This window comes from Trichechus manatus, unplaced genomic scaffold (assembly GCF_000243295.1).
Source record: "Trichechus manatus latirostris isolate Lorelei unplaced genomic scaffold, TriManLat1.0 scaffold00031, whole genome shotgun sequence".
Taxonomy (NCBI): Eukaryota; Metazoa; Chordata; class Mammalia; order Sirenia; family Trichechidae; genus Trichechus; species Trichechus manatus.
The window spans coordinates 21,230,724-21,245,430 of record NW_004443967.1 but is presented as its reverse complement, the minus strand read 5'-3'; the positions used below and the strand labels follow the sequence as shown (position 1 = coordinate 21,245,430).

The window sequence follows — 14,707 nt, the reverse complement described above, 5'->3', positions numbered from 1 at the left end:
CAAACACACTCATACATATACACTCACACATCCACCCAGACACACAAACACACTCATACATATACAAACACACACTCACACACGGACATACATATACACTCATGTACTGTCACACATATGGACGTACACACATACACATATACGTACACACTCACACGCCCACTCACACAGATACACTCACATACATATACACCCCCCCACACTCACATACCTATACACTCACACAGACACACTCATACATACACACGCACACTCACACACAGATATACAGACACACCCGTACATATACAGTCACACACAGGTGTAGACACACTCACATACCTATATACACTTACACACAGACGTACAGACACATATACACACACACAGATGTACACACTCACATGTATACACATACATATACACACAGATGTACAGACACACATACACTCACATACATATACACACACACAGACATACAGACACACTCATACACATATACACACATTTATATACACTCACACATACAGGCACACATACATATACACATACATATACACACACAGACGTAGACACACATATACACACACCCACTCACAGACACACATACACTCACACACACACCTATACACACATCACACACACATACATATACATACATGCACACACACATAAATACATACATACAGACTCACACAGACACACTCACATATACACATACACTTCCACTCACATATACCCACATGCACACTCAGACACACTAGCACACACTAACACTCACACAGACACACACTCATACTTGCATATATACAGACATGCATGTACACACACATCCACTTATGTGCACACACGCATACACACTCACACAGACACACATGCGCACACACACAGACACACCGACATACACTCTTCACACTCAGTTCTGCTCTCTGAATGGGCTGCCCCACAGCGCCTCCAGGGGGCGCCATCCCTGCACAGGTGCCTCGGCGCCTCTGGGTTCTTTCTATCTGCAGTTTGCTTTCACATAAGCGCCTTTCTCCCGGCCCCCAGCTGTTTAGCAGACCAGTAGCCCCTGGGGTGAAGAAGGCCCCACCCGGTCATCCCTGACTTCCAGTGGGCCCACGTTTATCAGCTTCCAGGGAGCCGGGGCAGAGCAGACAGTGCTGGCTCAGGCCTGCGCTCCCAGGAAGCCGGGGGAGGACGGCAGGGCCTGGGAGCTCCACATGTGCTGAGCTGCTGAGTGGGGGATCAGTTCAGCAATTTGCAGAACTGCTGGAACAAGCCCTCCCTCCTGTGCCTGCGGGAGATTTGCAAAGAAGGTGAGTTCATCCCAGAGCTCTGGGTCCCTGGGCGGGGTGGCCCTGCTGGAAATGGCTCCCCTCGGGACTGTCCGTGGCCCGTGTCTGGCCTGCAGTGGTGGCTCGACCTCCCAGCACCCAGGCAGACCCCGGGCAGCCAGTGCACACTGATTTCCGATGCCTGTGAGCATCCGGAGGGTGGAAAGTGCTCACGGGGACAGGAGGACCGCGGGGCGGGAGGCCACAGGGGCGTCCCTGCAGAGGCTGCGGCCGAGGGGGGTGGGCTGCGGCCCGAACGTCATGGAATGGAAGTCATTTAGACCTTAACTTCTCGCTCAGCGTCCAGGGTCCCTCCGACCTGCTCCTGCAGCAAGGCGTAGGCGCGCTGCAGCGCCTGGTACTCCATGGTGAGCTGCCGGAAGCGCAGTTCCGTCTCCTCCTTGGCCACAGCCTGCGCATGGAGACAGCGGTGTTGGGACCCGGCGGCTGGCGGGCAGGACGTCCCCAGTCAATAGACACATGGCAGCGCCAGGACCGGGCTGGCACGAGGCTGGCGCGCAGAACGTCGCCAGTCAGCAGTGACGCCCCAACCCCCTTTTCCTCCTAAAGAAATCCACGGAGCTGTTTTCTCTGCAGAGACCCTTCCCTCCAACTGGCTGTCAAAGTGGGTTGGGGGAGAGATGGTGACCTGCGACCCTAGCCCTGTTTGGAGGCAGGGGTGAGCCCTGAGCCCCAGGTAAACGGCTCTAAGCTGAGCTGGCTCCCCATGGAAGCCTAGCTGGCTGGGGCTCCCCGTGCCAACCAGGCCACTGAGCCACCTCTGCTACTGTGCCGGCCCCCCACCCCACGACCGTGCCGGCCCCGCTCCACTACTGCCCCGGCCCCCCTCCACTACTGTCCAACCCCTGGGCGTGCACAGGCTTGGGGAGGCTGCGTGGGCAGAGAGCTGGGCTTGGGGACCTGCTCAGAGCCACCTGCGGTGAGGGAGAGGGTGTACGTCTTCATTTATGGCTCACTTCCCGCAGAGTACTTTCTGGAATGTGTCCTTCTAGCTGCTCTGCCCTGAGAGAAGGCCGGCGGCAGTCGGGTCCGGGGAGGCTGCTGCTGCCCTCAGCAGGGCTCCCTGGACCCCCAAAGGTTTGCTGCCCGAAGGAGAAGCCAAAGGGCTGGCCAGGAGGGTGGCCACCTCTGGAGTGGCCAGTCCAGGAACCCTCACCTGGCCCAGCTCACCCACACCCTGCCTAGTCCGGGAGACTCTAAGGGGGTCCTTGGCCAGCACTCAGCCCCCAGGGCCTGCTGGCAGAGGCCCCACCCATGGCCTCAGCCCAGTGAGGAGAACCACACCACGTGCAGGCTGCTGCCCCGAGCGTCCTGGTGGTGGCCTGGGTTTGCGGGCAGCCGACATTCTGAAGGAGGACTGGGACGGGAAGGCCAGCTGTACTGTCAGCAGGAAGCGGCCCCTTCTCATGCCTCTGCCACCCTCGGCATGTCCTGCGGTGGGCACGCGACCTCGGCACTGACTGCCCACTGGTCTTTCAGAACTCTCCTGGGCAGCCCTTCAGGAGGGCAGAGTGAGCTCTCTGTCCTCTGCAGGAGGGGACACGGACACTTGGGCCTGTGGTGGCTAATTTTATGTGTCAATTCAGATAGGCCCCAGGGCCCAGCTGTTTGGTCAAACGCTAGTCCAGATGTTGCTGTGCAGGTATTCTGTAGATGTGGCTAACCCGTACTATCAGCGACCCTCCAAAACATGGGCAGGCGGATCCAGTCAGCTAAAGGCCTTAAGAGCAAAAAGGGAGGTTTCGGGGAAAGAGGGGGAGTCTGTCTCAAGTCTGTAACACAGAAATCCTGCTGGAGTTTCTAGACTGCCACCTGCCCCGCCGAGTTAGGACTTGCCAGCCCGACAACTGCAAGAGCCAACTGCTTCAGTAAATCTCTTCATACAGACATATCTGTTGCCATCAAGTTGATTCTGACTCACAGCGACCCTATAGGACAGGGTAGAACTGCCCCAAGGAGCGCCTGCTGAATTTGAACTGCCAACCTTTTAGTTAGCAGCCAATGCATATATAGTAAAACGTGAGAAAGCCAGAACCTGTGTAAGGCGGAAATCTGCCAGAGGAGGAAAACCCAAATATTTCCCACTAATAGAGAGTGGTAGAAGAGCTGTCAGACTGTACCTTGTCAAGGGCGGAAAACTTCCGAGACCCGGAAAAACAAGGCAGTCCCATCAAGTTCCAGCTCTCACAGGCTTCACTGCATATGTATCTAATCTATACATTTATATATCTATATCTGTCTACGGAGCCCTGGTGGCATAGCGGTTAAGAGCTCGGCTGCTAACCAAAAGGTGGGCAGTTTGAATCAACCAGCTGCTCCTTGGAAACCCTGTGGGGCGGTTCTACTCTGTCCTGTAGGGTCGCTGTGAGTCGGAACCAATGCGACAGCACCTAACAACAACAACATTGTCTGTCTGTCTGTCTGTCTATCTATCTCCTGTTGGTTCTGTTTCCCCCAGGGGACAAGTCCACTGAGTCACAGGGCCCCCTGGTCCTAGAGGTCCTGGCAGATGCCCCGGCCCTCTCGGCGACGACTCGCCAAGTCATGTGAAATGTGCTCCAACCGTGGACTATTTACTAATGAAGGCAGACACTTCCACGTTCTGAGAGAAATGAGGCCCTGGGAGGCAAGCCAGGATTCCCCCCTGCTCCCCGGCGCCCACGTCAGCCCTGATTCCACGCCCAGCCTGCTGGGAGCGGTGCCCGTGCCCTAGCACCCAGGAGAGGTGCCCATATCCTACCACCCGGGGGCGGTGCCCATATCCTAGCGCCCAAGAGCAGTTGAAGGCACTCTAACGTTACCTCCTCCAAGTCATCATCGGGGGTGCACGGGGTCTGGTCCGTTCTGTCCGTTTGATAAGAGATGGAAGAACCGTCCGACTCCAGGGAAGCTTCTTCATCGTATCCAAAGAAGGTCTCCACCACGACTGGCTTCTGGCCAAAAGGCAACGTTAGTGCAGACCCAGACTCGGGGTGCCCTCAGAGGCCTCTCAGCTCCCTCTCGCCTCCCCTTCCTGTGGTCTGGCTCCAATGCTGTCCACCTCACAGCCCCACACCCCCTCGATCCTGTCTCCACCCACGGCCGCCTTCCCTCAGGCCATGATGGCGGCCTGGCTGTGAGGGCGGCCATTCTGGTTGTCCTGGAAGCGGGGCTGGCGAGGAGCCGAATGAGAATGGCCTGGAATTCAACGGATAAGTGGTTCTGGATCGACCTTCATTGTGGGCTGCAGTCTCTGCAGTTCCTTTTGGGCAGTGGCCCTCCACCGTGGCCAGGTGCCCAAGAAAGTAACAGAAATGGGGAGCATGAGCCCCGGTGTTTCTGTGTGTGCTCACTGTGCCCGTGATCCTTTTCTGTTGCATGTTTTTAAAGTACCAGCCCCTGACACGTTCGAATTAAAGAAAAGCCAGGTCCCTCACCAGCCAGTGTGAGAAGACTACCTGAGGGGCCGCTCAAGGCCACCCCAAGGTCACCTCCGCATCCCGGCTCTCTCCCCCGCCTGTCCCGCGCTTTGTGCCCTCCAGCCCAGAGGCTTTGTCATCGAGTTTTGAAAAATCTTACAAAATCCAAACGCCTCCTCTCGTCCTGGCCCTGCTCTCAATCACAGTCAAGGCCTCCTTCCTTCCTTGGCCAAGCTCTGTGGATCAGCCATCACCTGGCACGGCTGGGTCCCCTGCCTGGAGGCCTCGGGATCACCCGGCGGCCCCACCAACCGCTCTCGCTGGCCCTCTCCCACATGCCTCTGTAGAGCAGCGGGGACTAATTGTGCCGTCTGACAAAGCTCTGTGAGCCCCAGAATCCTGGAGAGCAGTGAGGGTTAAAGAAACCCCCAGACTTTTGTGTTCTGAGAAGTGGCTTGCTGCAAAGAAGTGGCCAGGACGGCCTCAATGGTCTCCTCTGTTTAAACATCCCCCTGTCCATCCCCCCTCCATCAGTCTGGACGATCCTCAGGCGCCTGACCAGAGGACACTCATCTTCCCCGGTCTCTCAGAACCCTGCAGCCTTTTCACAAGAGAAGAAGCCCTCAGAGCCCAAGGGCCCTGACTGCAGACTTGGTGACTCACAGCCCGTCCCAGCAACCAGCCCTCCTTCAGTTTAAAAACCTCGAGTCTTTACTGTCAGCTGGGCAGGACCCACTCCCCACTGCAACAGCCTCCGTCCCTCCTTGGGTTAGTGTTCCCTCCTCTCTTCCAGGACCCCTCCCCACTCCTCGTTCTCCCTCACCCACCCACCTCCTTCCTAAGGGCCAGAGAAGCAGATATTTATCACTATTGCTGTGAGCTGCCCGACTCAGTCCCTGACTCAGGGCAACCCCACGCACAGGGGAACAAAACACTGTCCAGTCCTGCACCAGCCCCAGGGGCGGTTTGAATCGGACCGTTGTGATCCACCAGGTTGTCACTGGCTGATTTTTGGAAGTAGATCACCAGGCCTTTCTTCCTAGTCTTAGTCTGGAAGCTCCACTGAAACCTGTGCAGCGTCACAGCAACACGCCTCCGCTGACAGGTGACACGCATTGCCTGGGAACGGAAGCCAGGTCTCCTGCACGGGAGGCAAGAACTCTACCACCTAGCCCGCACTGCCCCGGTTCATCACTGAGGGTCGAATAACCTGTATGAGTAACCCCACTGACAGTTTTTCAAGAATAAAAAAACAACACAGATTTCGCAAGAAGTGGGAAATGCCTTTGGGGATTTCTCTAGACTCTTCCTTAATAAACATCATAGGTTTCTCAAAAAGATTGTGCTGCAGAGAAATTACTGCAGGTCTTCAGCGACCCCGGGGAGAAGACCTGCTTGTGTGAGGCCTGTATGTGTGTGTGTGACTATGTGTATTTGTGTGTGGGGGCTGTGTGTGTGCCTGTGTGTGTATGTATGTCTCTGTGTGTATAAGTATGTGAGTCTTTGTTGGTACATGAGACTCTGTGTGTGTGAATATGTACATGTGGAGGGAGCCCGTGTCTGTGTCAGTGTGTGCGTCAGCCGGCAGGGCAGGGTGGAGGCCGGGGAGTTCGGCGGTGGGCAGGTCCACGTGGGGTGTGTGGCACAGTGAGGGCCTCTCCATGGTGAACAGCCACACACCAGGCTGCAAGCCGGCCGTCCTTAGAACAACGCACCCCACGCAGAGGGGGTCGGGAACTCACCCCGGCAGGCAGGACGAGCACCAGTGGCTGAGTCCTAATTTGTCATTAATTCACACCTACTCTTGGAAATTTGAAAGCAATAGGGTTAGATTTTTTAAATTTAAAATCATACACAGAGTATTCACTTGGGTCCTACTTTGAGTTATTGCAGAGTAACGCTTCTCAGAAAAAATAGAACGATTTCCTGTCCTTCTACAAAGGAAGAGGCTCACCCAAATTCAAAGTAAAACGCACATTCTAGGGGCACAGATGTCAGCTCTTCCTTTACCTTGGGGAGCTTCGCCATTTTCTTTCTTTGTTTCCGGTATCGTAGAAGCTTATCGCGCTCCTGAAACAGCCAGTTGAAGAGATTTTTTAAGTCATTGAACAGCTCCCCAGTTTCCAAGGCACAGCTTACCATTCCCGTGTCGTCATCTGAGCTGACACGGAAAATGATCACAAGGCTGGTGCGGTGTTCACACCGTCATGAACACGCTGAAGTGGCCCTCGCTCAGGCCGTCTCTGTCTGCAAGTCGGGAGGCTCCCTGTTCCCTTCAGGCTGGGACGCGGGTCCCCCACACGCCAGCCTCCCTGCACAGCCTGGGCTTGGGGCCATCTGAGGGCCAGGCGCAGAAACGGGAAGCTCCAGAAGGACCGACGGCCCAGCCCCCTCTGGGCAGGGACCGCGGGGATGGCCTCCACACGTACGTGGAGTGGGGCTCCCTTACACACGTTCCTGGAAGCCATCCACACTTCTCTTGCAGGAGTGTGAACCCTTGTGTAGGAGGGGGAGAAACCCCACAGAGTGGGGAGGCCCCAGGAGAAAGGCCTCAACTCCAGGCCTTGAAGAATGACCGGAGCTGGACGCCCCCCTGCAGGGCTCCGCAGGTGGCCTGGGCCCTTGCAGGCCCCCCGGCACCCGTCTGACCCCCATGGAGGCCTCCCCACCCCCACTGCAGCCTGGGGGCTGGGTGTGCCGTGACAACACAATCCACCCACAGGGCGGGTACAGCTGCTCTGTCTACACTGAGCGTGCCCTGGTCCACGCAGACACCCAGACTGGAAATTCGAGTCGGTGCAGGGAGAGAGGATAATGACTGGTACTTACTAACACGCTCTTCACGTAGCCCGCGGTTTCAAGCGTCTGGGAAAGAAAACAGCGCGTTGCAGCACTTGTAATGTGGATGCCGGCCCCCAGGGGACCGCAGATCCCTGGGCCGGATGGTCACCCCGACGTGGGCGCTCCCTAACAACGGACCCTCCTGCAGACCCCTCCAGGCCAGCACCAGCCCAAGACAGGTGTGTCCCCTCTGCCCTGAGGCCCCCCTCCCCGCAGCTAGCCCTCCTAAGAGGCACTGAGAGCTTGCAGCAGCCTGGGGCTCCTTTGCAGGGGTGGCTGGGCTTCCACTTGCTGGATAGCAGAGAAGGGCCCTGGAAACTGAAATAACCCGCATCCGTAACTGACCAAGATCTCTTCCTTGTTTTTTTCTCCTTGTGACTCCTTGTTACTGTTAAGACTGACAATCACTATGCAATTGAACAAGAGTCGTCTTGGGTTAGCTCGGGGAGGGCTGTGTGGACAAGGCTCGTCACATGGCCTGTGGGCACAGGGCATCTGCCCCTCCCCTCCTGGAGGCTCTGAACACCACAGGCTGGCTCGCCTGGGCTGGGGGCTGCACCTCCAGTGGGGAGGGCCCCGCTCTTCCTTCTGCGGCCTTCCCACAGGTACAGACTACTGAGGCAGCCCTGTCCTGGGGAACTGATCTGTCAAGGTGTCACTCAGCGTCCCAATGGGAAGTAGGTGGCACACTCCAATTAGGATCATTTGAGGAGGCTTTAATCAAAGACTGTTTGCAACTCTGTGCTGGTGGGGGAGTGAGGTGAGGGCACAGGGCAGGGCAGTGTGGAGAGCCGAATGGCGGCCCCCAACAGACGTGTCCCGTCCAAATCCCTGGAACCTGTGAGTGTGACCTTGTTTGGGGAAAGCGTAGTTGCAGATGGAGCTAAGTGGAGGGTCTTGTGATGAGATCATCCTGGATTTTCCTGGTGGACCCTAAAGCCAGTGACAAGTGTCCTCGTAAGGGACACAGAGAGGAGAAACAGGGATGAGAAGGCCACGTGAAGACCGAGGCAGAGGTGGGGGATGTGCTGGTTCAGAGCCTCCAGAGGGAGCGTGGCCCTGCCCACATCTGGAGCTGTGAGGGAACGAATTCTGTTCCCACAAGCCTCGCCGTCTGTGGAGCTTTGTCATGGCGGACACAGCGGGCTGAGACAGGCAGTACTGCTGAGCTTGAGCCCCTACGTGATGAGGAGGGGGTGTGCTTCACAGACCCCAGAGCGCAGAGGTGTATGCAGACGGCCCCTTAAGAGAACCAGTGCTGGTGGTGGGTGGGCATGGCCAGCCTGAGAGGACACCACGGGGTCCCTCGCTCTCCTCCCCCTCCCATCCATGCCGGGGCCCCCGCTGACCAGACCAGAGGGTAAGGGGTCATGGGAGCAAGCTTGACGCGGCAGCGGGGAGCAGGGCGGGAGAGAAGAGGGGGTGTGGTTACCTTGGAAAGTTCGTCTATGAGGTTCTGCTGCTCGACAATCTGAAGCTTCAAGAAGTCCACTTCTCTTTCATCTTGACTTTGATCAAGGTCATTCAGGGAACTTGGTCTCCTGATAATCCCGGCTCTTTGTCTCTGAAAAGTCAACCAGGTCATCTTACAGGTGGTGGGCTGGTGGGGGGTCTTCTTGCTCGACCTGCATCCAGCCAGCAGCCCCGTCTCTGCCCACCCTTGACTGTGGGTGAGGAGGCCTCTCTGCTCAGGCCTGGAGCAGCCCGCTCGATGCTGAGCCCATGAGGATGAGGCCCGTGTCTTGGCCACCCCACAGCGACGGCGCTAAGCCGAGAGGGAACGTCACGGGAAGCCGCCTGCCAGCCAGCAGGTCTGGCCAGAAGAGAACAGGGCTGTGGCCCCGAGGACGTGGCCACAGCACTGTCTACGCCATGTCACATCCTACCGGCCTGTCCGGAGCTTGGAAAGGAGGGGCCTCTGCAGGGAGGGTGTTCAGGGCAGCCCTCCTCCGGGGCCCCTGCATCATGCTGACTACTCTTTGCCAAAACTCCCCCTTGGTGGCCTCAGGGGCTCTCAGGGCCAGAAGGAACAGACGAGACACCAGCTGCTCAACCACACTCGCCAGGACTGCGGAGCCACCCGAGAGAGCAGGGGCTGCCCCCGTCCTGTGCCCGAGCCCAGGCTGCCCACTCCTCTCCCTCCCACGGCCGGCACTCAGGGTAGCCGCGAATGGCCGCTGGCCGAGATCTTCAGACTTGAGCCATCACTGTTCGGGCCTCCTGGGACAGGCCTGGAGGGAGGGAGGCCCGGCTGGTTGGTCACCTCCTAGCTCGTCTCTGCTTCTGTGCTGCCACCCCAACGCAGTGCCTCCTGTGCCCCTCCTCACCTGGCCGGGCGCCGTATCTAAGGCGTCCTCCCCTGACCAGCAGGCTAGACCAGCTCCGCCCCGGAGGCCGAGCCGACTGCACGAGGCCCAGGGACTGCATCTTGTTATCCCACCTTGACTGTAAGAAGGGGTGAGTGTGGGTGCCGGGGCCCCTTACCATTTCTATGTTCTCCTGGGTGACGAATTTTAACTTGTTCTCCATCCGACGTAAAGTGTGTGACAGGTCTTCGTTTTTCCGGGTAAGGCGTTTGTTTCTGTCCAGCAGCGGCTTGTATTGGCTCTCAGCCTCTCTCAGACGCTTTAACTGAAAGACAGGATCAATTATTGAACACGCTCATCCATGCCGAGTCCACACCCTGACCAGCACAACCTCCGGCCATAGCGACGTGGCTATCCGCCAGCTCTCTACAGACAGCAGAGTTCGGTTCACGTCACTGTGTGGTGCCGGGCCAGCTGCTGCTCTTCTGCCCACCCAACACCCGGACGAGCTGGAGGCGGATGGGCGAGCCCCACGTTACAGCATGAACGAGGACCAAGTCAGGGCCACATACTGAGGTCCACACTCTATTTTGGAATAAGAGCTGCAGGAAAATCACTGCCGAGCCCTGCCCACTCGACTACCCAGGATGCTCTGAGTAGCCCACCCACCCGCAAGCACACATCCCAGGTAACTCGCAGAATTGAGGATACTTTTGCGCCAACAATGCAGAGCAGGGCTCAGCCAACCAGAGCCTGAGGGTCAAATCTGGCCCTCTGCTTGTTGTTGTGAATAAAGTTTTATTGGACACAGACACGTTCACTCATTTATACTGTCTATGGCCGATTTTTCGCTACTCCGAAGAGCTGGGTAGTCACTGCAGAGACTGTGTCCTGCCGATATTTACCGTTTGGCCCTTTATAGAAGAGTTTGCTGACCCCTTCTCTGTAGAGTTCACACAACGGTGTTTTTTGCCCTAATGTATCCAGATTATGCCCATCAGTTCTTACTAAACTTTGAGCCAAGCAGTTTTTTAAAAAAAACTGCTTTATTGAGGTATAATTTACATATCATAAAACGCACCCATTTTAAGGGTGTAGTTTGATGATAAAACTGGCTCCATGAGCTGGGCGCTGTTTCCAAGGCTGAGCCACTCTAAGCCGGTTAGGGGCCTCGGCTCTTTTTTTTTTTTTGACAGGCTTTATTTTCTAGATCAGACGGTCCAGAGTTCCCAGATACCCGCCCCTTCTGCTCACTCTTTCTTCTGTTATTAACATGGAGCTTCCTGTGGTGCCTTTGTTACAGTGGATGAAGCCACATTGATACATTGTTATTAACTCCACTTCCTTGTTCCCATGGGGGCTCACTCTGTGTTATAGTCGTACTGGCTTTGACAAATGCATAATGTCACGTGTCCACTATGTGTCACACGGAATAGTTTGTGCTAAAAATGCCCTGTCCGCCACCTACTTATCCCCCCCACCGAACCCCTGGTACCCACTTTTCACTGGCTCTGTAGTTTTGCCTTTTAGATACTTTTGCCTGAGTTGTCTGGACAAAGTGATGGGGATCCTGTCCCATAGGGAAGCCCCTTCCCAGTTCCCAGACGACCCTCACCCCAATACCCCACAGCCCATGGCCACTGCAGCCTCATCCCCCAAGCCTGTCCCTAGACCCTGGCATCAGCTGTCCTCCCGCCACGGTCTCCAGGGTGTGGGGTGGGGCTCAGCTGGCAGCAGGGACACCCCACCCCTCCCCAGCCCAGCTCAGGGACCTCCTCATCAGCCCTCCTCCTGCTGTGGGGTGACGGACCACACAGGGGTTCTCTGACCCCAATGCTCTGTAGGAGTGAAGGGGACTGGACTCCTTCCACAGGGATGCCCTGGCCCGCCTCTGCAGCCGCACCCTCCATAGGAGCCCCCCATCCCCCAGCTCGTTCCTCCACGGGCATCCCCAGTCCCCTCTGCGGCTATACATTCCACAGAAATGTCCCCACTCACCAGCTCATTTCTCTCCTCCATGGGGACCCCCAGCCCCCTCTGCAGCTATACATTCCACAGAAATGCCCCCACTCACCAGCTCGTTTCTGTCCTCCATGGGGACCCCCAGCCCCCTCTGCAGCTGCACCTTCCATAGGAGCCCCCCTACCGACGAGCTTGTTCCTTCACAGGGACCCCCAGCTCCCTCTGTGGCCGTACCGCCATAGAACCCCACCCCCACTCACCAGCTCGTCCTTCTTCTCTATAGGGACCCCCAGCCCCCTCTGCAGCTGTACTCTCCATAGGAGCCCCCCTACCCACCAGCTCGTTCCTCCATGGGGACCTTCAGCCCTCTCTGTAGCTGTACCCTCCATAGGAGCCCCCCTACCCACCAGCTCGTTCCTCCATGGGGACCCCCAGCCCTATCTGTAGCTGTACCCTCCACAGGAGGCCCCCATTCACCAGCTCATTCTTCCGCTGAGACCCCCAGGCCCCTCTGTAGCTGCATCGTCCATAGGGGCCCCCACTAGCTCATTCCTCTCTTCCACGGGGACCCCCAGACCCGTCTGTGGCCACACCCTCCATAGGGGCCCCCACTAGCTCATTCCTCTCCTCCACGGGGACCCCCAGCCCCCTCTGAGGCCACCCCTCCATAGAAGCTTCCACCCCATCCCTCACCAGCTCGTTCCTCTCCTCCGACAGCAGGGCATTGCGGTCCTCCAGCTTCCGGATGATGGCGCTCAGTTCGGCGATTTTCAGCTGGAAGCGCCGGGCGTCTTTTTCGTCCAACTGCTGTTCCTGAAACAACAATCAACTGCAAATACCCGAGCAGAGAAACAGACGCGCCAGCACCCGCGGACACAGAACCCCTGCCTAACACTCCCCTCTGGCCCCTGGCAGGCGGGCAGCACGGCCCGGGGTGGGCCACAGCCCAGCACAATGGTCACGCAGACTGCAGGATGGGACAGAAGCCGAGAGGAGCAGGAATGTCCAGAAGGATGCGGATGTGGAGGGCGGGCGTGTGCGATGTGGGCGCCACGGTGCTGCTGGCGCCGCGGGAACTCTGAAAACCAACTCCATGGCGTCCTGGCGCCCTGCGCCGAGGTTCGGGGGGGCTTGCCCTGCGCTGCCGGCGGGCCTGCTCTCCTGGTGTTAATGCGAGCCCGGGAAAAGGCACCCATGCAAGACTCTCAGCAGCTGTTTCCCTGAAAAGTGTGCTCCCCAAATGGAGCTTCTAAAAGGTCACTTTGGGGACCACTGGAACTTCATTCAATAACCAGTGAAAACACATTGATCTAATTTCAGAATCTCTCTGGGGCTACCGCAATGGTCTACCAAGTACCAGAGCAGGAGACGCTGGGTTTAAGGCATTGAGACCAGCAGAAGCTTAGAGAGATTACAAAATGCCATGCTCTACTCCTGAAACGTCCAGGAGGGACGTGGCTCTAGCTCCTCATTCAACAGGTGCAGGAGAGGCACGGAACCAAAGAACCAAGGGACCAGCACCGAGGGCCCATGGAATTTAGATTTTCTCCCAGAATATTCCAGAACCACTGCAGAAGGACCCTGAATGAGGACCAGCAATGAGAAGATGGATGATGCCACAGAGCATGCGCTGGGGGGATGGCGGACCCCCGCTGTTGTTCCCAGCCCAGGAGGAGGGAAGAGTGGCATGGTCACACGGGAAGCTGGTGGAAGGGTGACTGGGGACATGCATGCCAGAAGCCACTGTGCGTGATCGAAGCCAGAAACGCGGGCAGGCCATGGCCAGCCAAGCCCCTCCTGGGCAGGAAGGCAGAAGCCTGGGCACACGGGATGGAAGCAGCAGGTGCTCAGACCCGCCTCCTCTCCTGCCGGCACCAGCAAGTCCCAAAGGCTGCTGGCAGCCAGACCTGGGAGCTGACACACAGAGCCCAGTGGGAAACCTGGAGTTTCAGGGGCCACTGGCCAGGGATCAAATGGAGGCCCGTGCTTGCGTTTTGTTAAGGAGTAAGGGAGGAAACCAGCATCTATCAGCCCTTTTAGCGGAAGAGCTGAAGGTCCAGCCGGCTGGCTGCAGACAGGCAGGAGGGTCTGGCTCAACCTGGGCCGGGGCTCCCGCAGCCGCCCCGTGCACTGGGGCGCGGGGAGAAGCGCGGGCGGTGCTTACAGGGCTTCCCGAGTGGTCTGAGGCGTCTCCTGCACCGCTTGCATAAGGAAGTTCCCGTCTGGGGCTGCCCAGGTGCCGGTCGGCCTCTCTGGCCTGGGACAGCTGCTCATCTAGAGCCTCTTTCTGCAGCTGCAGTCTCTGAGCGTGCCCGGCTTGCACCCCTAACTCTCTCTCCAGCACGAAGACTGCTCTGTCTTTAAATTTTATCTCCTCCATCTACAAGGAGAACAGAGCACAATCACGGCAGGCAGGGTACAGACAGAGGAGTTACCATGGAAACAGGCGCAAACGTGGGAGGGGCCCCAGGACGGCCCTGCCGCTTGCCGGCCCTGAACCCAGATGGGCGGCGAATCCGCGAGGCGCTGGCCGAGGGCGGGAGCTGCAGGGGTGACAGGAGGACCCCCGCCCGCCTCGGCGGAGCCTGCTCAGACCCGCGGGGTGCCAGCTGAAGCCATCTTCCTGCCAGGCCCTGCGTCCCCGCGAGTCCCCCCGGGCTGCCCGGCAAGACCATCTCTCCTGTGTGGTCCTGCGGGCGGGCTCCTAGTTGGCCTCGGGGCGGCCTTGTCAGATTCACCGAGGTGCCGCACCGGTCAGCTGGAACCATGGGCGGAGAGTCTGCTGGAAACAGGCTGGGTGGGCGTGGGAAAGCAGAACCTGGGCGTGAGAGCCCCTTCCTTTCTCCGGGCCCGGCCTACGCCG

At 57.9% G+C, this 14,707-nt stretch overlaps 1 protein-coding gene across 6 annotated transcripts in view; it reads right to left on the bottom strand.

Moving 5' to 3' along the window:
* Positions 1-14,707, bottom strand: part of JAKMIP3 (Janus kinase and microtubule interacting protein 3) — a 48,435-nt gene that overhangs the window by 18,749 nt on the left and 14,979 nt on the right. For 2 of the 6 annotated variants that reach the window (XM_023729903.1, XM_004374939.1), the window contains exons 3-10: positions 14,009-14,224; positions 12,538-12,657; positions 10,061-10,207; positions 9,009-9,140; positions 7,565-7,600; positions 6,746-6,805; positions 4,139-4,267; positions 1,600-1,728 (exon numbers count right to left, since the gene is read on the bottom strand). In XM_023729903.1, the coding sequence (XP_023585671.1) occupies positions 1,600-1,728; positions 4,139-4,267; positions 6,746-6,805; positions 7,565-7,600; positions 9,009-9,140; positions 10,061-10,207; positions 12,538-12,657; positions 14,009-14,224 (969 nt within the window). Of the gene's footprint in view, positions 1-1,599; positions 1,729-4,138; positions 4,268-6,745; positions 6,806-7,564; positions 7,601-9,008; positions 9,141-10,022; positions 10,208-12,537; positions 12,658-14,008; positions 14,225-14,707 lie in introns of all 6 variants that reach the window. The other 4 variants (XM_023729905.1, XM_023729906.1, XM_004374941.1 and 1 more) reach the window with 4 other exon arrangements.